Source organism: Anticarsia gemmatalis, chromosome Z (genome assembly GCF_050436995.1).
Source record: "Anticarsia gemmatalis isolate Benzon Research Colony breed Stoneville strain chromosome Z, ilAntGemm2 primary, whole genome shotgun sequence".
Classification (NCBI taxonomy): Eukaryota; Metazoa; Arthropoda; class Insecta; order Lepidoptera; family Erebidae; genus Anticarsia; species Anticarsia gemmatalis.
Window position 1 is genome coordinate 9807710 of NC_134776.1, and position 26131 is coordinate 9833840.

Here is a 26131-nt window from a genome sequence, read left to right on the forward strand (position 1 = left end):
TTATGTTTACGATTGTCATTATTGATATTAATAAGTGACAAATATAGGTAGGTAGCAATAGGTATTGTTAGGAAACAAGGGTCTCCTTGTTCCCTAACAATACCTATTAATTCCTAGGGCCCTACAGTCCAGTGCGTTACTAAAATTGAAATATTCAAATGCTGGTTGCGAGATATTTTCTTCCGTGATCTCATTACGGGTGCTCATAGTGCCGGTCATAAGTAGTAGTAGCCAGGAATATTGTTCGAAGTAAATTCGAAAATACGAGTATGCCGTCAAATCGAGTGCCTTTACCTGCAGGAACAACCACTTTAGAAAATAATAAAGCTTCAGGCTGCATTTTTTGTTTTTCCGTTTTAATAATAGTGCCCCTTGTTCAGCGTGAGCATAAATTCAATAGATTTTATGTTTTTATTGTTGTAAGAATGAAATGTCGTTAAGGCTAAGAAGCAGCGTTAGGAAATGACATTTCGCGTTTCTGCCAAAACTACTTAAGTTAGTTTACTGATTTTTTTTAAATATTAAATAACGTTTCTTTGATACCAGTCTAAGCTCCATGTGAAAAGGATGAGCATAAAAATAATCACCACAACCTGTATTATTAGTGTATCTCATTGCCAATGTCGAGCTAGCGTTGACGATATATCTGAACCACTCAATTAATATTACATGGCGCTCCCAAAACAGCTGCCACAATAACAGCCAGGGTTAGTCTGTCCTAATTTAGAATCAATGCTATCGAAATTTAGCTCATGAGTTAGTATAGTCTATCTTTGTATCTTTATGTCTATTCAGCCCATTCCTTTCCACTGTTAAGTGTAGGTCGCCATTTTTCCGATCCTGCGCTTGTCTCATCCATTGCAATCCAACACATTTCAAGATGTCATCTGACCATCTAGTTGGAGGCGAACTTCGCCTTTTACATAAGTTAACTCTACCAATATTAGATCGATATCGAGGAATGGTCACCGCTTCAAGCCGTACACACAAAACTTCTGTACTTCCCTGAATGTACTTCTATAACTCTGCTTGACCCATATCGAGACTAGACTGTCGAACTTCTTAGAGAAAGGCGAGTCAACACGTCGAGGCTCTTCTGGATTATTTTGATCAAAAATGTACCTAATGCTTCTCCATACAGTTATTACAATCAAAATGCATTCCATTTCATTTATGAAAAAAAAAAAATCTTGTGCCATACTCTATCAGAAATGAATACCGAGTTCTATTTGCAAAATATTTTTTATGGATGGTTAGTCAACATTACGAAATGAAATAAATACTTTACTTATACTTTATTTAAGGTTTTGTTGTGAATCGCTGACACTTTTAACTTAAGGCCTTAATCCAATAAAATTCGGGACCTTGTAAACGTATAGTGATCTGAGGCGAAAGCTGCTATACAGGTAGGTAGTAATATATTTGTCGTCATCAAATCGGTTCCGACACCTTCGAGCCTGCCTTCTCGATAGAAGTACTATACACAATTACACATACTCGAAATAGCAAGAATCACTTACGATTCCGTGTTTAGAAGAATAACGAAAGACATAATTAACAACGAAATTAAAATTCTTCAAATCTCGATTAACAACTTCGAGTTATTTGAGAGGAATAGCCCAACCGACGCAAAATATTCCAAATTAATGATGAACTTATCACTCAAGCAGCAAAGACCCGTTAAAATTGCTGGCACAGATACCACTTTACTGGTAGTCAGATATGATAAAAGGGTCCTACAGAATTAGTCAGTTCAGAATTGGTCCAAGAACTTAATATATTTTCTGTTTTTTTATTCCCTTTCCACACTCGTCTTTTCCGTATACATCCGGTAGTTTTCTTGTTTTCCGCCCTCTCTTACTTATCCATTTATCTCCCTCATTTAGCACTAATTCTTCTTCAATCATACATCCTGACCACTCTGACACTCTGCCCCTCCCACACAATATTACGTATACTACAGATCGAGGGAGAACCTGAAGATACCGCCAATGACACCTCTGGCGAATCCGCTTAAGGAATTACTGTGTACAAGTGACTCCACTACTCTTTAGTTCAGCAATTTTTCACCGTGAAGAATTTACTTCAGTTACTGCTTTTATTATCTCACTCAATAATAATTGCTGACGTAAAAGTTCACATTATTTCCTGAATGCTAATACTGTACCTAAGATGTAAAGATTGCCATCAAGCCTATTAAGTTTATATATTTGTATGTTTTCTTTAACCCTTAAACAAGTTGCAATCAATTAAAAAATCACAAAATGATAAACTTGATTAAAATCCACTTGTAACCCTTCTCTGTATATATCTTTCTATTTCCTGCATACGACGTAGCTGCACGGCTGTTTATAAAAGTAGCACCTTTCGTACACAACGCAAGAAATATTAAAAATAAATATTGTTTACACTTCCATAATATCTATTATTTATCATAATCGAAAACAATATAACTCATAATTTATGAAATATATTCGTCCTCTTCAAAAACAACTGTTCGATGCTGCTGCCCGTGCGCTTGACCGACTCAAAATTTGAAGACAGGTGATGGCGTCATGTTAACGAATTTTTTGTTTGTGGTCAGAATTGTTTAAAGTATTGTTTATGGTTAATTGTTTTAATCCGATGGGGAGTCCGTTTATTATATTTTTTGTGCTATTAGATTTTAATTAGGAAGAATAAATTGTTCTTATAATATTGATAGAAGGCTATCTGTTCAGTTTTTTGTGAGCTGTATGAAGTAATTAATAACGGTTACAATTTATTTCTTTGTAACACTTGTTAGTTGAGTTGCACATTGAAGTAGTTGCATCTAATGAAGAATAATGTGAGGTGAAATACTTTTGACATTTTTATGGCTTTTTAAGCAGCAAACAGACAACTTTGATAAAAAGCAATATTTAGGTATTTAAATGCTTTTTATTTTATGAATTTGTTAGTAAAACTATCTACATAATATGAACTTCACACCTCAAGTCAACCTAGTTTACAACACATCCTTTGAACTATTATTATCAAAAGAACAAAAAGGCGCTATTTGCTCCTTGGTCATGGAATACACGGTTAAATAAGGTGTTTCAAATGGATTGCCAGAACAAATGTAGACTTTAAATACAAAGTGATAAATACGATTATAATTTTAATTGGCGCTATTGGAGTACAAAATTAACTTAGTAAGGGCATAGATAAAAATCAATATGTCATTCTAAAAGTTGGCTATCGTTTTTTTGACCAAATTTTGTTAATTAAAAACATTTTATTGCTGCTATTCGTTGGTGGCAAATGTTAAGCATCTGCTTTTTTTTTACTAAATGAGGTTAATTCGTAGATTTTTGTCGGCAGTCCGTAAAATTAATGCTCTAGTTTTGGTATTAGCGCACATTTGGTATTTTAGGAACTAACTTATGTTAATTCTATGCTCAAATAGAATGCATCTTTCTAATCATAGTTCTGGACGTAATACATGACTGGTTAGAGTAATTTAAATGTAAAAATTAAGTGGACTTCAGCTTGATATAGGACTTGCAGTTTTTAGACAACTTAAATCGTACCGCCTATCAATACCGCATATCAAAAACTATCAAAGTCTGTGGTTGTGGTGTACAGTTGGTAAAAACTACAATATTCCCCATCCATTGGTTTTCAACTTTTAGGATTTTGCCTTCTAAAAACCAATACGATGTATACAGCTAATTTTATCCCACTATTTTGCATACAAACCGCTTGCATCGCGATATTCACAATCGATTCTTCGATGATCGATAAGGCACGTCTCTAACTAAAGGACCCTCGTAGTTCTCATTATAGCCGTCACGCGCGCCACTCGAGTAGCGCTGTTGTGCCAACATGGCGGGCATTTCGGCGGGAAAGTACCGCGACATAGTAAAAAGTGTATGTGACTTCATTAAGACATGCTCTCAATTTAAAATCGTTAGGATTTGCAGAAGAGACGAGAGCATTTCCACAACGTAAATCCGCTTTGATTTTTTAGCAGATTTGATAGTTAAATTAGTTCAAAGTGCTTTTTAAGTTACGTTTTCAGCATTGTTTGTGTTTATAAAATTCTGGCTCGATTATGATTTGTAAACTGAGGCCGAATCTATCGCGAATCTACCTCGGGAATCGAACGCGTAGTTATTCTGTTTTAACTAATTACTTGTACCAACTAAACCAACATCTAGGTGGCTGCCTAAGTATTGTTATCAAACAGATTTTCGCAGAAAAACTAGCAATTAGTAAAAACATGAAAGCCTTTTCCATTAAAGTTGAAACTTGAAATAGTCATCCTATTCTATAAAACCGCACGGAACAAAAATACTCGTAGATAAAAAATATTTTTTTATGCGGATTGCGCGTTCAAACGAAAACAAAAAAGTCATCGTCGATTGACATGAAGTGTGTATGCGGTGAAGAGGACGGTGTGCGGCTCGCGCTTTACACTATTTTTTTTAGTCCAATCCTATGTCAAAATAACAGTGACATTGTTTTAGAAGTTTTTAAAACTAGAGCGTAGTTTTAAAAAGGATAGTGTAAGTTAGTTTAAAAAATATAATATTATTACGTGATTTTTAGTTTACCCTACTTACTTTACTTATGCATAAAAGTAGATTAAACAAACTTCAGACGAGATGTGTAAAAGTAGGTAAACGAGTAGTTTACTTTTAATACATCGCATTATTGAATGCTACGGAAGTTAGTTTTCAAACTCTACGTTGACTACGTTCATATCGACTTCTTACCACTTATTTGTTGCGTTCAAAGTTTGTTATTTCCATATTCCCTCCCTCGTCAGGGCAACCCTCTCCTGGTTATTGGAGCATTATGTGCCTCATTATGCGTGTTTAGCAGTGTATCAAATATCACTGTATCGCTATCAAATATCAACTCACTGTGTATTGAGTTACGAACTATAATCATTTTAAAGAGGCCCACAAAACTTTCTTGGACTTTGGGCTAGGATGACGTGACCTGTATATTGTACAACCCCTACTGTTTACATTACATATGCGTAATATAGATTATTTTTGAATATTTTCCTTGCGGTGGAGAGGATCTAGTCACATTATTTTAAAATAACTATGCTTGTCCCTTGCCCCATTCAGCCTAACGCCATTATTAATCGGGTCGACAAGTCAACAGAACCTGAATTCACCTCAATGAGTGCCTCGCATTTCGACGTTATAAAGAATAATCCAAACCGACCCTGACTGACGACCCAACTCCCGTAAACACACACCTCTCCCTCTAACTTACGGGTAAACAACGCGATAGAAAAGGACGGAGACAGTTTTGACAGTGCGTCTTCTATTCATTAGTCGTGATTACGGCACGGGATGAATTGACATCTGGGACATCGGGGTAGGCGCTCGGATTTCCCTGCTGAGGTTTCTGCTAAAATTTTGAGCGAGCAAATTCTATGAAATATGTATAGCGTCTGGGGCCGAAACGTCTGCGTCTCCGCGAGATTGTACATAAGTACTTATTTTTTCTTAAAAGTAACGCCCGCACTGAGTTCAAAGGGGAGCTGAAACGTTCTTTTTAAAACTTTGTAAGTCGATATAATTAAATTAACAGTAAAAAAATATTACACGAAAAAATAATTCGCATTAGACACAGTTCGCTGGGCTGAAAGGTTTGACGTAAAGTTGAACTCACCTAGAGCTGTGCTAGCCATCCTCATGGACTGTGACTGCATGTCATCAGGTGAGCCCTGGGTGATCTTCCTCTTCCGCGGCCGTCCCTTCTGGCTGGGTCCTCCGTTGTAATACTGCGACGGAGAGTCACCCTCGCTGTGTAAATCTTGACACCTGGATACAAAACTGCCAATTAATTTACAACGAAATATTTATGTCTATGAGGCGGAATTTTGATTGATTTTTCTCAGATACGCCTTTAAGAATTTATGTCGCGAATTCGTTCCGCCTATAGCAGCGAGTTAGGGTTAATTGGCGAATATTCGGGAGCTCGCTTTGAAGGGTTACATTGATCTAATGATGACATAACTCACGAACCGTGTTTATTGTTATATATCTCTTTGTTTGAAACTGGGAGATATTTTGTTTATGGATTCGACGTTTTGGATTTTTAAATGTTTTGCATACTACGGAAATTTAAAAGATTGTCATCTTTAAAAGGCGATGCCAAACCATCCCGAAAAGAGACCTACCGAGCATTGCATGTTGTTAACAAGATGTCGGTAGAAACATACAAACTTTGTAGCATAACTTATTTGCATTCAGAAGTGTTTATGAATGAACAAACTGCTAGACAACAGACAGTAGCAAAAAGCTCCATTCATTGTCTGTAACAGTTTTACTAGAACTATTATTACGCAAGAATAGTAACCACTTCTACAACAGTAGTTGAATAGAGAATAAATAAATGTCTTGTACAAAGTAGCTCAAAGTGCTGTGATTACTCAATCTACTGTGAGTAAAGTATTCGTTTCTCGGAAATCAAGAGACTTGAAGAGAAACGTTTGTTAGATAGCGTTCTAAGAAATGACGACAGACTTTACAATTTAATATTGTTTTATTTAAGAATATTTTCGGTTTAGTTTCTTATCAATATTCAGTGTTACATATTATTGTTATGTAGGAATTTAGGACTCAAGATTATAATAGAAAAAAAGTTATGCTATGAAAATATGTACTTACTCTTTAAATTAATTACATATTTAAGTTGATATTTTTATTAGTTTATCATTCATTTAGAATGAATGAATTTGCAATCACCTTAGATATTGTTCTTAAACTCCAAATAACATTAATCGAAGGGACGGTTTCACGTAATACTTCTGTGGTAGAACTCATTTTTATTATTCCACTAAATAATTAAGAACAATGTAAAAATGTTTACTTAAGTATTAGTTGAATCTTAACGTTGAATGAGGAAGGAAGGAAAATCAACAAATATTTCTATTAACATGGGGTTTTGTATCGATCCGATAACCTTATTATCGTACATACTTGTTTACCGCGCAGGTATTGGACCTGTAAACTCGCTAACTTTAATTCGCCGTCGTAATAAGACGGGCTAGCCCAAAAAGGAAACAATACCCAACATACGTAGCATAGTTTTGTAGAAATACCCTATTGTCTATTGTTGAGTATTTAGATCGAAAGACCAAGCCTTTTAGAAAAAAGCAATAGAAGTTTTCAGCTCTGCATGTCCCCATTGATACAAGGGATGACTTTATTTTATTTAAATTATAAATACTACGTAACACCTAATTCATATTTCAGATTAGGTCGGAAAATAATCACAGCTAGATACCGAAATCGTTCAGTGGCTGACGTCTCTGCGCCAGTGGCCGGGGATCACAGACAAGTTTAATAATAACCCAGAAGTATTGAAACAGCAAATGAAAAGAATCTTCTTCATACCAAGGCAATCACGTTTCACGTTACAAGAGGAAATACCCCACATCGTTTTGTAAGGAAAACTTAATGGAAAACTTAATTTACTAAACCACTACCGAAATACCTTTATGGTTCGGACCCATTACTAAGCTCTAGTAGAGAGTTAAAGCTATACTAGATAGCTTTAATATTGAATAAAATATTAGCGTGCATGGTGTTTATGTTCTCCGAAAACTACAATAAAAGTGAGGTAGCAAACTATGACTTGTTTGTTTATTTCCATAGAATTTTTCTTTGATAATTATGATCACAATAATTATTTCTATCATCAGATTTTTAATGCATTTACTATAAATATTAACATTCCAGTTGTCTTAATAACTTTTGAGTCTGGAATAAAAAGCTACTTACCGATAAACGTTAGTCATTTCATCATCGCAGTAGTCATCAAGACACGCGGAGTCGTAGTGGGGCCTGCAGTAGACGAGCCCGTCACGCATGCCGAACACGTCTCCCTTGGACAGTTGGGAGCCGCAAGCAGCACACGTGAAGCAGGTGAGGTGGTACACCAGGTCCCGCGCCCTCATGACCAGCTCATTGGCAGTGATGCCGTTCCCGCAGCGCGCGCAACGCTTCACGCAGAACAGTCTGTAACAAGAGAACATTCGTTGCTTTGATGGTCTTAACAGACCGTATTATGGTGTAAACCCCAAAGTAGATTCGTAACGATTAACATCACATGGTTTGAGTAGGGCACATAAACCCGGGATCCCAGTCCGGACACAGTCTTGAAATCTTCGAGATTAAATTCCTTATTTGAAGATAAATTTATCCCAATACTTTGAACATTATCAATTACTGATTTGATAATGTTCAAAGGACTATTTTTCAATATGTCTAAAATATATTTTAAATTGTATCATTTTACTCTCCAGGCGACAATGTAAGACCTAATCTATAATCACAAAATTACACACATAACTACATAATAAGCCAATCCGAAATTATCGGGTTCACAACTTGACATTAACAACATGTCAGTAATAAGACAGCCACGACAACCCGTGGATAATCAATCAATGGTTATCATATTGACGCTCCCCCATGAACTAACAATTATAGCATATGTCCAGTATTAAGAGGGTAGGTAGGGTGAATAATGCCACAGGTTTGATGTTTTGACAGCTGGCGAAGGTGTCAAAAGGATGACGGAAAATGCAAGGGTCAGGAGCTTGGGGGCGTATAGTACCAGCTCACCTGTAAAATCTCGTTAGTTATACGTGACTAGGTACACAGGTGAGTGGAGAAACACAATCCACTGAAAGTCTACTTACTTACTCTGCAAATCGGCATTTCATCTGATAACTATTGGAACATATTTTACAGACTATATTTTCTCCCTTGTTGCAGTCCCCATTATTGCAGTAGTTAGTACGATCAAAACGATCGTTTTGATCGTACTAACTACTGCAATAATACCTCTTAAATAACTTGCACTTTATCTATTACCTTGCACCAAACCAATTAGTTTATTTAATATAACAATGGGCATCTTCTCTGAAGAGAGCAGTCCATTGTAATATTTGAATGATTCAATAAACAGTGTAATTAATTGCTTGTTTCAGCGAAGAAGCGCTAATAAAAGCAATGTACTTTGAAAGAATAAAGCCGGATACGAAGAAGCGATATAAAAATTTTGTAGACACTTTCTGATGGACATAAAAACAAATAGCTTCCTTATAGTTCTGCAAGAATCAAGGTAGGAAAGTGAATAAAATTATTACATTTTCATTGTTGTTATTGCAAATTTAATAACAACGACAGTGCGTCCACGCAATAGATGACGTGACATGAGAAGGTAATTATAAATTAATGGTTGATGAAAGGGAGATAATGTGTTGTGCGGAACAACTCACAGTAAGTTAAACCTTCATGAAACCATATGTACATATTTGAATCCACTTATGTAGTATAATAGTTTGCCTCACTCAAATTCAGATTATTCTAAGCTCAACTTAACAAGGAAGCTAACAATTAGTGGATCAAATTGACTCTCCAATAGTTCTATTGGAGTTAGAATTATTCCATACGCCTGGAACATAATTGGGATTTGGCTCTCAAGTCTCTAGATACCAATACATATTGTTTGAACGTACGTAATACGATTCTGAGCTCAGAACAGTGAGGGGGAGATCAATTCTGTTTGAAACTTTGACGAGAGTCGAACTAGAAATTTAGTATGTATCTATATTGAAAGTTGCTAGTGTAACTAGACGCTGGAATCAGAAGTGCATCCAGGACTTGTAGAGATAGTTAAAATTTGAGTTGATGTGGTTGATCGTGACAGAATTCCAGGCGGAATTGCGGATTCAGCATTTATGCAGGATAATAGAATACTGTAGATTATTTTAGATAAAAGTATGTACGTTTTCAAAAGTGGCAAAACAACTACTAAGATATGAGCAAGGAGCATAAGATGCCTAAAGATATTTAATATTTTTCAATTGAATATCCTATATATTTGCTGGACGTTTGAAGACAAATGTAAACTATACTAAACATAAATCTGTGTATCCAATTTATTGAGTTGTTAACTCTCAAAGCAGCCTGTTGAGGTAAACCTTCATGCAATATAAACACGTTGAAGACAGTCCGTGTGAACGCACACGTGGTTCAGACTGACACCCGCCTGCTGCTCTAATTGCTGTCCATACTGTAATGACGCTCTACTACCTACGTATGTTTGTTATGTATTGATTCCTGTAACATGTACTTCAACAAATACTCAAAAGGTTTCGGTATAATAGAGTTCATTTTAATGACAATTGTGTAGACGACATAGTGGTATGACGTCCGGTGTACAAGGAGTTCTAGTAAGTCTAAACCATGATTACGGAGTTAAGCACTTACTAATATAAGGTTTATAAGGATGTTAGGTTTAGTTTAACTGCCACTATACATATTAATGTCTTCAAATATTTAATCCTAAGTTATTCAAACGCTGAAAAATACACTTAAAACGAGAAAACATAATACCCACAGCTATCGCACAGCATTTGCGGACGCCAGCAACAATTCACATCGCAGTGCACATCGAGCCAATTATTGACGAAACGTAAAACGCTAACAAGGTAAAAATACTTTCAGCAACTTTCGGAAGAAAGTCCTCATAAACCGAAGAAAAGAAGAATTGGGGAAATTCCGAATCATATTTCATATTTCTTAAAGATAACATTTTCTTGGAAAATTGTGTCCGATAATTATAACACGAGTAGGTAGAAAAGACGATATTATTCTAGAAATATATTATATTTGAATTTATTTTCGAGAATTTTGCTATTTTATTATTAGGTAGCTTCGATCGGACGTTGGCGTTTTTCGACATTATACTAAGAAAAAAAATTATAAGCAAAAATACAATGATTTCAATTTTAATTAAGCAACAAAGAATAAGACTACCTTTGATTAATATGGGAATAAATATAGGTAATCCGAACGAATTTTCGATAAGAGTACTTAACGAATACTTTTAGGACGCGTCCAATAAAGTGACACCACCGTCTAGTATCACCGCCAAACAACTGTGGCTATACGAACACTTGCTTGCTTGACACCGTGCTATAAACACTTAAGAAACAAAAAAAACATATTTTCCCCATAGTTCCGTTACATTTGCCGTTCTTACCTGTAATAGTCCTCCTTGCAGTAGATGTTCCCGTCCCGGGAGAAGCAGGTGAGCTCCGTGTCCAGAGGCAGGCGACACTCGCAGCAGCGCAGGCAGGAGCCGTGCCATTGTCTATCCACCGCCAGGAGGTAGTACCTGGATACAAGAGTATAGTTGTAATGTTCATTTACTAAGTCTAATTTTGTCTACTTATTTTTGAAAGATTGTGATCCCTATGCAACGAATGTGGGCAGTACGCAGAAAGGAGATTAATGGAGAGAATAAGTTGGATTTAAGATCTAAAGTCACAGCTTGCATTTATTTTAATTTATTTCAAGTCTAACTAGACATGTTGGGTTTATCGCTTAGGTTAAACAGTATTTTGGGAAAAAACCCAAATTTCATGTCGAAGCACTTTCCAGTTATCGGCAGTGTACAAAGAAGAAAAGTACTACCACAATTCTGATACATAACGACTATCACAAGAGATAAGGCAGTCCATAATAGACATATGCAATGTCAGTCGGTTGTGTTATTGTGTTAGAGCATAAAATTCATCCAAACTGTCGAAGCCAAGGACAAACAAAATGCGTTTTAGCAAAACCTCACCTGTCTTGTATCCTCCCCCCGCACCCCGCGCACTCGTCGGGTATGGCGGGGGAACCCTCCGAGCTCTCTCTTTCCTTCAACATGTTTGGTGAAGCCGTTCTGCTGACGGTACTGAAACCTCTCGCAACACACAAGGCTTATTTTTCTTCAAACCATTTTATTGCTGTGACTGCGGGTCCGTCCATAACAGGCTAGTTTTTATCACACTATGGAGTCCGAACGGGATTCCTCGAGATCTGCAATAAAAACAATTTGGTTAATACGAGTTTCGGCCTTTGTTCCGCATGTTACGCAAGGATACAGAAAGAATCATCACATATGTACTTATACAAAGAAAAAATCGACGCAATTTTTACAAGGTAAAAAAATACAGATCCTGTAATTTTACGTTGCTTAGCCAACTATTGTAATAATTCTTAATACAAGAACAATAAAGGTTTTCTTGATTTCTGATTATAATACTTGGTCATTTGATTGCAATCTGATTACTGACCGATTAACTCATTAAGAGAGTTCAAGCGGTGGGACAAACGCAATCAAGCTTCTAGGATTCCGATAAACATGATTACGCTACGTATCTGATATGACCAGGTGAACCTCTGTAATACACACATATTTTACTAATTATAGTTATAATGGAATCAAACTAGTTTTTTAAACAGTATGTCTCTTTATCGAGTACTAGCTGACCCGCGGTGCTTCGCTTGCGTCACCTAAGAGAATGGGTCAAAATTTCCCCGTTTTTGTAACATTTTTCGATGCTACTCCGCTCCTAGTACCTCGATAAATGGGCTATCTAACACTGAAAGAATTTTTCAAATCGGACCAGTAGTTCCTGAGAATAGCGCGTTCAAACAAACAAACAAACAAACAAACTCTTCAGCTTTATTATATTAATATATAGTATAGATGTCGCACTTGTTAAATATTTTAATATTAAACTATTACACCCACCTACATATATCCCTTTTTTTCTATTCACAACACAGCACTTTTTGAATGAGCTATACCGACACGTGCACGTAATATTACTTTAGCTAGCTTCATATTTTTCTGAGAAGTTCAACATACCTCTCGTTTCAGGTCTCACAGTTAATCATAATAGGGTGCAAGATTTTTCTCAAGCTTTCCGTAAGCGACAGAGGCACACGGCGCGACTGACGGGAGTAAACTAAACACTATGAAAATGTGGAAAATATTCGCCGCTTCCAAACCTCCGAGACATACGTGGGTGTTTCATAGTATTATGTTGTTGTTGTCTACGGAAGTCTGCCTCTAAAACACGATATTATGGCTTTAAATTTTACTCGTCATTTAATACAAAATATTGATACCTTACGATACTTTTTTGTCCTTATGTATGGTTTAAATGTTCCTTTTAACATGGATAACTAAAAGAGAGCGGCATAAGGACATTTGCATTTTTAATCAAAGTTTACGATGGTTTGACTCACTGTTCCGCAAATTTTACTACGAGGCAGACCTCGTCATTAAAGATTTACCAGGAGGATGTAACAGAAATGTTACTTACGAATACCGATCTTATAGCTTGGGGATATGGCGCTGAAATGTAAAATATATATATTTTATCGTAAAGATAAAATATCTATCTGTTTAGTAAGGTTACAGAGTTATAGACAAATGATAATATTATGCAAGGTCAATCACTAACACCAGACATTAATTTATTATTGTAAATCTTTCAAGTTGAGGACTACAAAGGTTTTACTTTTTTCACGAAATAGAGTACGCAGAATGCGTGAAGAAACTGTCATTTTACCAATCAAACTAAGAGGAAGTGAAATGAGATCGAGAGTTTAAAAATAATTTGCACATTTACGTTGCATTCACTTTTACCTGAACGGTGTCGGGAAATATCTCGAGTACGCCAGAGCAACTGAAAGTTTTCTAGGAGTTTTTAAAATTTGATAAAGTCTACTTTGAAGATAGGGGAAAAGTTGTAGGTTACAAAAAAATATTTCAAACTACCGCATACGAGCGAACTTCTTAGGGTACTATGAACATACCAAAGACTACACAATACATATGTATGGAGACCGCTTCTGTATTTAAATATATACTCTTTTCCATATCATTATTGGGCTGCACAAATCAGAAACAACATACAATAGCGTCTATGGATCCCTGCCACAGACAATGGCTTAATGTCGTTTTATTTTCATTCGTGATTCGAGTCCGACTGTCGTCGCATAATTTTGAATATATGCATTTGTTTTGTTTTATTTACTTATGGTACTATTGGGAACAAACTTGTTTAAACAATAGGTAAAGTTTTGGTCGCTGTGAACTTGCGATTTTTGTCAAAAAATATATAGTAGTTTGTATAGTAATTTTTCTCATAATACCTGTTTTACTCAGAGTAGGAAGAAGCGTTTTTATTGTTTTTTTATAATGTCCTTTTGTAAACTGCCTTTGCAGAATGGCTTTTTAATTACACTCAAGTAATTGTTGTAATACTCTAACCGTAAGAATATCAATAAATTGATACTGAAAGCAACTGTGTCCTTATTTTTTATCTTTCGTCATACAATACGAGGCCTGATGATATAAGTCGTACAAAAAATAAAATGAATTATAGTTATTAAAGCGATACCAGTGCGTGTGCGCATGGAAGCTCGTGCTCCGCCCCGCCCACCGCCGCTTGCGCAAGTACAGTTGTTAACACAAGTGTCCGACAACTATTTGCATGTCTTTATTTTAAAGCTATGACTGTGGTAACTACATTATTATTTAGGTTAAGTTATTGCTAATTGATTGTGATGGTATTTCAACTGTTTCTCTATCACTTTTTTCTAATGCACTACAGTGCACACTGGTTTAAAATTTGTCGTTAACCATATACGTTTTCTGAAGAATACGCGACAATATGTACATGCAATTATAACTAACGATTATTCATAATGTTTTCAAGGTAAAAAGTTCAGCCAGCATCAGAATTTCTGATTCAGAAACATTCAAATATCGTGTGAATTTAGTATTGCGGCTTTAACGTAGTCGGAGCATACATTTTGAGTACAATATGCCGTTGCATTGAGTTACTAATAAAGTTTCATACAATACGTGGATATCCTATCTCACATCTGAGTTGGAAACTCTATTCAAAGCTACTGTGAAACTAAGCTTCGACGTGTAATTATACAAACGAGACTCGTACGTCGCCGCACTGTAAACGCGTATTTAATCATTTATATAAGTTCCTAGCTGAAATCCACGGCTCACACTAACTTTGTTACAATTGTAAATACATGTCGGGAACTAAATTTATGTTATGTCCCCCTATGTTTTAGTTGAATGTTAAAGTTTACTAACTGGTTCGTATCTACGTACTGAATATTACAAATTGTAGATTGTGTATTTATCATACAGCACTATGTAGTTACAGGTCTTCTCTTTGTGTTTTCAATGAAGACATGATTCCACTGTATACGAATCTGAGAGCGAATATGAAAGAGATAAAATTATACCTATACCCCTGTATGCATCTAATAGTTTCAAAATATTAGCTAGAGCTTTTGCGGTTTGAAAACTTTTGCGAAAATCTTTGTATGTTTGACCTAAGTTGGTGAAAAAGGGGAGGTTAAGTTTCCATAGTTAGCAAGTCTTAGTTCAATATGACGTCATCTTTCCTTGGAGCTCGCTATAGATTACAAGAGGCTAAGTATAAGTCTCTATAAACACACAATTTGTAGCGAGCACTTGATCCTTTCAAGGACTTTATCGATCCGGCTGTAATCCTTCGACCTTCCTCACATTATTTACAGTAAATTAGAATGAAAGAATATACCCGTAGTGGACATGCCAAAATATTTTTGGAAAAAACAACTGATATTCTTAGTAAAACGTTTACTACTAACGGATTTTATATCAAATCAATTCGTTTATGTCAACACAACAGTAGGTGTGGTGCAATATTGCTGCAAACATTTGAGTGAACCACAAATAGACACGATCCTGTATATTTACTAACCGTTATTTGTATTTTTAAAAGGATTATAACTCGTTAAAAATGCATAGGTCAATATTTTTGTTGGTAAGTGTACCTAGCTGAACCCCGATGAATATCAGGCATGTAAGTTTTGAAGGAAAAAGTGTAAAACTGTGTGTTAATTGATTTAAGATAATATGTGTAACTGTACCGTGTTATTATAATATAATTGCAAGTGTATTAGTGTTCTGCTACCCGTCATAATAATTTATATGAGAACACCAACTGGAAGTTAATTGAATATACGACCCTATCACCGCACTACAGTTTTATTATAATCTACAAGTCTTACAGACCGTGTCAGAAACATTTTACTATAAAATTTTCTTTTTCGGTTATATTGACACCCTTTTCCCCTGAATAAGCGTGTGTAACTGATTACCCGTAGTTAGAGAACAACTCTAGACTGCCACAGAAAGATATCGAAATATAAACCAACCCGAGATGTGAACATCAATTGACAACTTGTTTTCGAACCTGTGACTGTAGTTTTGTGGTGCCCAGTCACACTAGTGTTAACTAAACAACTGAGGCACAGTCGTGACATAATTGGTCAAGGGCACTGGTATCCTAAGGCAACGGAGGGTGCCAATTAGCAAGGTTCCGACCTTGAGCCACATTCGTACGCTCCAAAAACTATAGCGTTTGTCGAATACCCCATGATATTGGATCAAATATACGTTAACACACGATTATGGCAACAATAACAAAGGAAGGTCTGAAAAAGCTTAGCGACTGCTTGTAACTAACCGAAAAATGTTGCACAAATCACATAACAAATCTTTGCTTTTTTTGTATATTTCGTTAAAAACATTAATTTTAGTACTACTAATTAAAACTATATCGAAAACAAACACTGATATAAACAACAAACACTAAAAATTTATCACTATTGCTATTTAACTACGAGTGGTTTTTCATAATAAACCAAAAACCTCTATTTCAAATAAATTTCCATGTCACCCACTCACTTCCGAACCGTACACGCGTCGCTTAACCAAAACAATAGGCATTTAGCCGCAATCATAAAACGAAGCAGTGCCGGTGTTATCAATACTCGCAAACAAACTAACAATTAGTGGGTGCTCGCGTTTATTTTTGCCGGCAATAAAACCTGCAATTGGTCAGCTTAATTGACGTTAATATTATTGAGACCGCTTCTTTCCTCTTTTTACGTACAAAAGCATCGAATATCTGTTTACTAACGAAAGGTCATAGCGGAGGCGCAGACATACACAAAGAATTTCATAATATTTTGGTGTTATGGTACGGAGACTAGTCTGTCGTAAGCAATACATGATCCGGTATATCGGAGGGGTTTATCCGTGCAGGTGTGTATTTGTACCTACTTAGCACCTGTGATGCACTAGACCGGTGCGTGCAATGAAGTAGACTCGCACGGTTTTGTTATACTTGTACAGACATGACTTAATGGTATATCGGGACGGGCATGGTCGGTACAAAACTTAACCAATTTCTATCCTGTTAAGCTCCAAAATTAATATATTTTGTTATCTGTACGATAAAAAAATACTTATTAGGATTTGAAAACAAACAATTTACACCAGGAAACATTAAAAATAATAATCACTGCCGTTATAAGTGAAATCGTAAAAATAATCTAACTTTATCGGCAAAACAATAACAGAAAAGTTACGATTAATTATTATTACTAATTAAAAGTTTCATGATTCTGTGTTCGTGTCGTTTTCAGGGAAACGTCTGGTATGTCCCTGGCATTGTTTTCTTGTGGAACTCGATATAGTGTTAGTAAACAAGAGTCAAGAACTAATCAACATCGAATACTAGAATTAACAATCATATCTTTTCGTGAAGAAAACAACTCGAAATAACTTATTATTTAATTTTAATACAGCTTTATTTAATATATCCTGACTATATTCGCAGCGCTAATCTCATTAAAATAAAGTAAAAAATACGTAAGGACTAATTGAAATCATTAGATTAGATTATTTTAATAAGTTTTTAAATGTTGTGATTATGGTACGTAAAAAATGCACGTAAACCGGCAGTTTGCAATAAAAAATATTTAATTAAGAAAAATAAAGCCACCTAAACCAAATTACGACTCTAAGCTCTGAAATTGAATTAGAAGTAATTACCAACGTAATAGGTACATTTGTGAGATCGTAAAATGTATAAAAACTAGGTATCTGGTTTTTAGTACAGTTCAAATCAAATTAGGTTTACGTCAGGAGCTTAGTTTTAAAACTGTTATCGAGCCTAACTGGCGGCCATTAAACCGCTCGTTTGCGGCGCCTATAAACTTGCGTTTGTTTATTAGTTTGTAATACTGTTATATTGCCGTTGACACACTAGCGTTTATCTCACGCTGTTTTTATTGTTGCTGCAAGGATTTAATTGTTTAAAAATTCCCCGATACTTGTTCGTTATCAAAGCAATATTATTTTTGGTCGTTACCAAGTTATGATGTAAAATTCCTTATTATTACTATAGATATATAGATATATGGTTTAACGCTACAGCTACTGAAAGATTTGAAATGCAATTTGGCACTTAGTTAACTATATCAGGAGGAATAAATAGTTTTTAGAAAAATATTTCCGCGTAGAAGCCTTGGGCAGAAGCTAGTAGGTACTCAACATTGACTAACATTCCCTTTTTAAGGTGACAAATAAAACGAATTTGAACTTAGTCTGTGCAAATCAGTACAAATGTTTCTGGCTAGGAACATAAGACACATATTTTCTATATGCTATGGTCGTACAGATGTTAGTGTGCGCTCATAATTATTAATTATAATTAGCGCAAGAGATTCATTTACGGGCAAATGCATGGCTCCTGTGGGATAAGAATATCCCTGTAGTAATTGACTAGGGTTTCAACTAGAAAGTGTTCATTAATTAGCAAGTTTCTAGGAAACCGTTTATGTAAATACGTAGCCCCTTTGAAGTTTGTACTGTGAGCTATGTACGAATTAACTCCTCAATTAATATAGCAATATTTTTGGTTTGTCAAATTTATTTCCTTCCACTGTGGAGGAAAACGATGAAATAAAATTAATTATTCAACAACAAATATTATAAAGGTAAACGTTGTAATATGTGTTTCGACGAGCCAATCCAAATAATTTAGAATTTACCTTCTTCTTAAATAAATAAGAGATAAATTGAGGTAACCAATCGAGTGTTATTTAGAGTATGATTAATACAACAATAATATTATTAGACAATGCATTCTGTCCAATGAAATCGTCCGTTATTATCCTGTCACTCGACTTATTACAATAAAATGCTTTATTAAGTTTTAACGTATTTACATGCTACGTTATAAGTAAATCCTACTTCTATTTTACATCAAAGTTGGTGTGGACGTATCAGTCACTTCTTACACAAAATCAATGAAACAAGCGTTAAAGAAATAATCGAACATTGAGTTTTTAAACTGAATTGAAACCTAGAAAAAAGTTTTATTAAAAAAAAAAAACCGCTTGCTGAACCTAGAATAATGCTAAAGCACACATAGTCACACCCTTCATTCAGTCATACTTTTTTTTTTCCCTATTTTGGTTTCTAACTATGATCCTCCCGAGGAGGCCCTTAAAAGAGGTGAAATGCGTAAATATGGAAGTAGCAAAAGACCTTAGTGATTGGTTCCTATTCTTGTCTTATCTGTCTATAATTTTCTTATCTATCAACCTACAAGTGTTTTTTAACATTACTTAATTGTCAAACATGCCCGGAGTACTTCTTAAGTGTGGGTAACGATAAACATTATGTTAGTTTTAAAAACGATAACGTTAATCTAACGAGTTCCTATAAAACCTATTTTATCCGTAATACAAATCAAATTTACTAGGTTCTCTACATGAAATTCGGGTTTCATATTAAACAGAACACCGATGTTTCAACAACGATGGGTTTACGTTCAATATTGATTGCTAACAACGGGCTCATTCGAATCATTCAACAATACATTACTACAATCAAGTAGCTCTCGGCGATTTGTGGCTACTGACAGTGTGAAATTAGAAGCTTGTTGTTTGTTCAAGTAGATTGTGAGGGGAATGCGCACGCTACGCAAGCCTTACCGAGCCTGCGGTTTTGTGAGGCTGGCCGAGCTCTCCTCGCTCTCCGACAAATACCTCCACAATACATGCCACGAATGAACCACACTGTGTGCTACAGTACAGCGTACTCACAAATTTCACGTGAAATACCAGGAAATACTGACGCACACAGAGCGCGTATACACATAGTAAATTGGAGCCCCTTTTTGTGCTATCAATATTTGTTACTGAATTTTACATGTAAACGCAACGTTCAATAGTTTATATCCGCTTTGAGGCTACATAACTTATTTTTCACAAAATAACACGAGTAGGCACTTGAGGTCTCATCGTACATGACCATTAATCGTCTTTAAATAATAGAGAAATAAGTCAACAATATCCATCATTGTCAACATTAATGTTCTATTCAACGTAAATTTTGTCACAAATCTTTGGCGACAAAGATTTTTACCCCTTAGCCAAAATAGGTACTTACGTGGTTAACAAACAAAAACACTGAATTCCAAGAACAAACCACCGATATTAAACTTCACAGAATGTAATCATCTATAATAGTATCTTATAAGTCAATACTTCTAATATATTCCCCAAAATAAATACTCCCCTGACCGGTCAAACAATTAGGAATACACTGATTAAAAACCTATCACTCTAACCATATCCGCACGAAAACACTCAGTCCAATGTAATAAAAAACAAGTCCCGTTTACGTACGACTGTTTTGCTTTATTCCGACGATTTCATACGATTCGACAAAACAACACCGACTACAGTCAAAATGATTTCCACTTTTCACCGACGTCGCGTCGCGTCGTGCTATTGCGAGCAACGATATTTTGAGTTCGTGTTTAACTAGATAAAATCAGAGCTTTCAATGAAGGGTAAAGACGTTCTGCAAGTGGAGTGCGTTTTGCGCGAATGAGGGTGAAAACCGCCCTTAGTTTGGGCGTCCACCCCGACACTCCCCCGACAAATACAGGGGGCATTTGTTGCCATCTCTAGGGAGGCATTGCGTTCAATTTGCAAACTAGATGCTTTAATGTACTATGCCTGAAGCAGACTTTAGCGGGAAACGAGAGAAAACCGTACAACAGACTGGAAAAAAAGCTGTCGGTAAAGGGTCTTAACATTCTAATTGATGCTCAGACCTTGGAGGTACATAAATTGGTTATAGAGACGAGGCTTAATAAGAAGCTTTCGAAATGTTTACAGAAATATTATGTACATATTACAATTGATCTAGTTTGGTCAAACATAATGCTGAGATACAGATTTAACATTTCTACATGCTGTGATATTTATTTAGTGACGGTGAGAGCGAACTACCACGCAATGTTTTATAAAGCCACAGTTAACGAAAAGTGCACGAGATTTTATAGAGCTTTCGAGCCGTCAATTAAGCGTTCATACGTTAATAACATGAGTTTCAAATAAAATAATATCAGAGTTTGTTGGATATTAATTTCATATCCATATTGCAAAAATAGTCATACATTTTGTTGCATACCTAAATCCTCGGAACATAATAGTTATTATAATATTTATCAAAACGTTAAATTGCAAACGTTTTTAAAATTATAGCTTTTTGATAAAACATAACCCGTTTCGATACATATTAAAACAAAATTAATCGGAACCGATTGGGAGAAATGAATACCTAACTAGCATTTTCATTTTGTATTGTGCTGCTATAAAAATAAGAATGAAATGTAAAATATTTTTAACGAGGGGATGTTCTACGAAATGGCGTATGATTTTTATAGAAAATTGTTTTCACCATTGCACTGAAAGATTTTATTTGTAAAGTTTAACCAATTAATTGTCTGGAACCGGTATAAATTTAACGAGTGTGTATGGATCGGCAAAAAAGGGATACTCTCATGTTATTCAGAATTATCTGTGTTTGCTATTATAATAATGCGTGTGTCATTGTTCTTTGTGCATTATTCCCGGCTTAGCTGGGGTCCACAACTAGTCTAACCGGATAGGACTGTATATGACTAAGAATTTCAAAAGAGCGGCTTCTTTCAGAAAATCGTAATTCAAAGGAATGAGAGTATTAATCCTATACTAATTTTGAAGAATCGTCTCTCCGTTTACAACTACCGCTAATGCGTAAATTAAGTACATTCAAGATTCATTAGGTAACGCAAATTTCTATGTACTTAATAGTTTTAAATAAAAAAGTGCTTACAGTCTGTCTAGTCTAGTCTCTTAATCAATGAATATAGTGAAATTACTATTGTAAATTAACTTTGGAATTGAGCTCTACAATAACTGTGCATTGTTGACCAATAGCAATAATTTAATCGACATCTTCATATAAAAAAGTAAGATTAAAAGTATGACAGTGTACACGTATCTGACTATGACTGTACCGGACCGACATGTCAGATCTCGATCAAACATTTATCGGTTCTCTTAAAAGACTAGACAAATGTGATCATTAGAGAGCGAGTGTCATTCATGTAACATATCGTACTGGAGACTGAGGTAGTGTTCGAACGAATGTTTGTAAACGAAGCCCACGCAATCGGAGTCACCTTGTACACTACTAGTAGTATCGTAGTAAATTTAAAAATAGCCGTTATTACTATTTAAAAATGTACGTTTTATATCTTCGTTCTCTCTGTAACGACAAGGAGTGAACTTGGAATAAAATCAATACAGCTTAACTTCCTACTCGATTTCTTTTTAATTACTTTTCTACGTCTGCCCCATTTGTTTACGATGTTTCTTGAACGGAAAGTATAAGGAAAAGTTTTACGAAAGAATCTGAAGCTTTGTGTACATCGTACGTACTTAATTAAATTACGAATTATTTGTATATACATGTATAGGTAGTTATGAATGTTGTTGGTCTATATGAGCAAATAATAATTACATTCACATTACAAGTCGTCTATTTTATTCCAGTATGAAGGTGGGCATGAAAATTGTATTTTTAAAAATACATTGTATTGAGGCGATTTAAAGATAATAACAAATAATGAACCCATTATTTACTAGCTTTTTTGTTATAAGGCAGTTGACACTAAATTAACTAATATAAAATATCAAATTTATTTCGGATCCTGAAAATTCTATAAACCATCCAAAAAACAGTTTATATAAAACATACTACATACCTAAATTCGTTTATCGAAAAATGCTACATCGAATCTTAACAAATCACCTTATTCACTAGCTTTTAATCGTGACTTAGTCCGCAAAAGAAAATAATCCTTGGGTTAGACTTATAGTCTAACAACTCAGCAAAAAGCGTTGGCATGTAGTATCTATCTGGATTATCTATATATGTCTATAAGCTCTTGGTACGACTGAAAAAAAGAATCTGTATCAAACAGGCCACCGTTAGCCGTATAAGCCTGCGGGTCACTGGCGTCCTAAATTTCTTATTCGAAAACTCCGCCAGCCAACCTTGCATACAAGGCTCTCTACTAAACTGCATTATATGCCGTTTTTTATATATTACATTTCATCAAAATGTAATATTAGAAGTAAAAAAGATATATTAGATCCTGAACTTTGGCATTTGTTTTATAAGTAGAATGAGTAGGATGCATGGACCGAGGAACGTGTACGCTTTGCTTGGAGCGCCTTGAGATCAGTTAATTAACGTTAGGAACGCGACACGTGTACTTCATACGTGCCATTGATTAACAACATTCTGAATCTATGTTCGACAGATTAAAGTACTACGACTTGAACTGCAAGAGCTATTTGCCCGTTATTTTTATGAGATATTGTCTCAACATGTGCTCTGTATGATTTTTTTACGCTACTACTGATAAGGCTATATCCATAAAATGGTTTTATTAAACGAGTGCACACGATATTAAAAAAATACAGTATTAAGAAGATATAATCATATTATTATTGTAATATTTTTATTACTCTATCATTCATATAATATGAGGTTATTTATTGTTTGCATTACATAAAATAAAACTCGGTTTAACTAATACTTATTGTGAACTAAGTACATATAAAACTGGATAGGTTAAACGTGTACAGGCAGTCATTTACCATCGTAAATAAAAGACGACGTCTCGTTTTAAAAAAACACAATATTTAATTAAAGGGGGTACTTGTTACTGCAGAATTTTTTTCAGTAAAACTATAAAATAATAACAATTCATGTAGTTACGACTGCCATGGTCTAACAATTCGATAATTAATGTCCAATAAATAATATTTTCTTGTAATTAATAATGATAATCATTCAACACTAAAAAGTTCAGTAGTCTATTAATAAATAATATGTCTTTAATGTTATTGTTGAAGATTTATTTATTATAGTCATTAACGTAACAACTATAAGTTCAGTTCGGTTAAAACAACGTTTCACTTTGCTAGCACAGGGAAGCGAACAATAATTGTAACTTTTAATATATTATAATAATATTTTATTTGCAGATAATTAATGGAAATCGTGTCCAAAATCACATAATTACACCTCGAACAAAGCTTTCTGAAGATACGTATAACTAATTGCAACATTTATTATTTTCATAAAAAATAAAATGATTTTACAATATCTACTAATTACTGTAAAATACAAATTGTCTACATTATTAAATCTTAAAATTATTAATAACCCGACAGTAAACTACGTATAATTATCTATAAAAAACCAATACATGCATTTCTAGTGAGAAAAAGTATAGAAAATTACCTTCATTGTGGGGTGACCATGATTGATGAAGGTGTTAGAAAGTTACACAACTAAATTAAATATGTACCTTCAGGCATTAAAAAGGTCTATAAATCTTACACCAACATTAATATTTTTACTGCTATAAAATCTACTTTTACTTACTATATCATAAATTGAACATTAAATCAGATGTGTAATTTAACTCAACTGCCTGTCGTAAAAGCTAGAAGATTAACGTTAGGATAAAACTGCAATATTTTCAAATCATCCAGAAGCTAACTTATAAAAACAATAGTAAATATCAAACAATATAGTATTTTTCACCTCGAAACCGCTGAGTCTTATTATTTTTATCTTTGGTAAAAATGCATGTTTCATATAAACTTTCGTAATGTTGATGCTTGATTTATCATTAAAATGTAAAAATCTGTAATTTCTTAAAAAGTTCTTTTAAATATTTCCTAATCTGCCTGTCTATTGTCACAAGCTGCAAATAACCTCAAGTTAGAGACCACCAACTACACACCCCCAAAAATCCCTGCTGTCTAATAAGATCTACATTCCTAATTAGGTATCTCTTCTTGGATAGTTCGAAATCTAGTCTATATAGTAATGAAATACAATTTTTTTTAATTTTTGATGCAGCATCTCACATAGTGCCGACAAAATATTTTTTTATCATGAAATGTTTGCCATATCTATTTTGAATTTAATCAACTAAATTTTAAAAGTTATATTTACTTCTGAACATACTACGTCCTCCCTCCAAGAACTCGTCTACAGCATCTTTTCCACCCCCGGCCACGTAAACTAGTTTACTTCGGTCATAGATCATCAAGAACAACATCGACTCACAGTTAAACTTCTCAAACTTTATTTTGACAGATGAGAGCTAAAAGTAAAGTTTATTACTTTCTATAAGCAAACTAAGCAATCTTTAACTGAAACGTTGCTATAAAATTAAAAAAAGGACAGTCCACTTGAACATACCACATCATACGTCTATACAATTTCAAATTTACCTCCTGTTTCGCGGCGAAACGGCAACGTCGCACGCAACGGTCAGGCCAACGCGAAAGCATTCAACTGTTCGAAACGGAACGCACGACTGTCGGGCGGCAGACATCTGAGGGGCGCAGTGCTCACTAGCCACGCCCCGCTCCACCAATGGCAATGCTGCACGGCCCGAATGCGGTTCGATTTCCGAATTTTTATTCACTATTACTCTCTTGTTCTATCTTAACGCTTAGACGTTCGTGCGAGAGGGATAGCGTAAAGATTGTTCGGTATTCCTGTTCGATATTCGACGATGCCGGCGCTCGCGGACTGTCGTAAGTTATTTTAAGCTATCAAAGAAATTGGAATCTTGTGAAAGGAGAAATAATAGCTATTTTAAAAAACTGTGCATAAAAAGTTTTAGCAAGTTATTGAATAAAGCGTTACACAAGTTACTGTAAATACAGCCTTGGTTTGCGGCGGAGGATCGATTATTTGAAGAAGTGCTGCCGTGCGGCGAGGAATTTTACTCTTCTTTCGAATGGAAAATGTTTATTTATTGTTAGAGATTTTCTGTCTAGCGTTGAAAATATTTTATTTATTCAAACCTCATATAGATTCTAAGTAGGGATAAATTTATTTGCCATTTTAGGAAAACGAGTTGTAAAAGACTTATTTATTTGTTAACAAGTCTAGATGTAGGTATGTGCCTACCTGCTTACGTTCAGAGCTCTATTTGGTGTTAAATATTCCAAAGTACTTGTATTGAATAATTGATCTA

The 26131-nt window shown here is 34.9% G+C and overlaps 1 protein-coding gene across 4 annotated transcripts in view; it reads right to left on the reverse strand.

Moving 5' to 3' along the window:
• Positions 1 to 25454, reverse strand: part of LOC142986611 (LIM/homeobox protein Lhx2-like) — a 35618-nt gene extending 10164 nt beyond the window's left edge. Inside the window, exons 1-5 of one of the 4 annotated variants that reach the window (XM_076135143.1) lie at positions 25377 to 25454; positions 11635 to 11870; positions 11047 to 11181; positions 7773 to 8009; positions 5656 to 5807 (exon numbers count right to left, since the gene is read on the reverse strand). In XM_076135143.1, coding sequence (XP_075991258.1) covers positions 5656 to 5807; positions 7773 to 8009; positions 11047 to 11181; positions 11635 to 11717 — 607 coding nt within the window. In that variant the 5' untranslated portion in view covers positions 11718 to 11870; positions 25377 to 25454. The other 3 variants (XM_076135146.1, XM_076135147.1, XM_076135144.1) reach the window with 3 other exon arrangements.
• Positions 25455 to 26131: the final 677 nt, after the last annotated feature.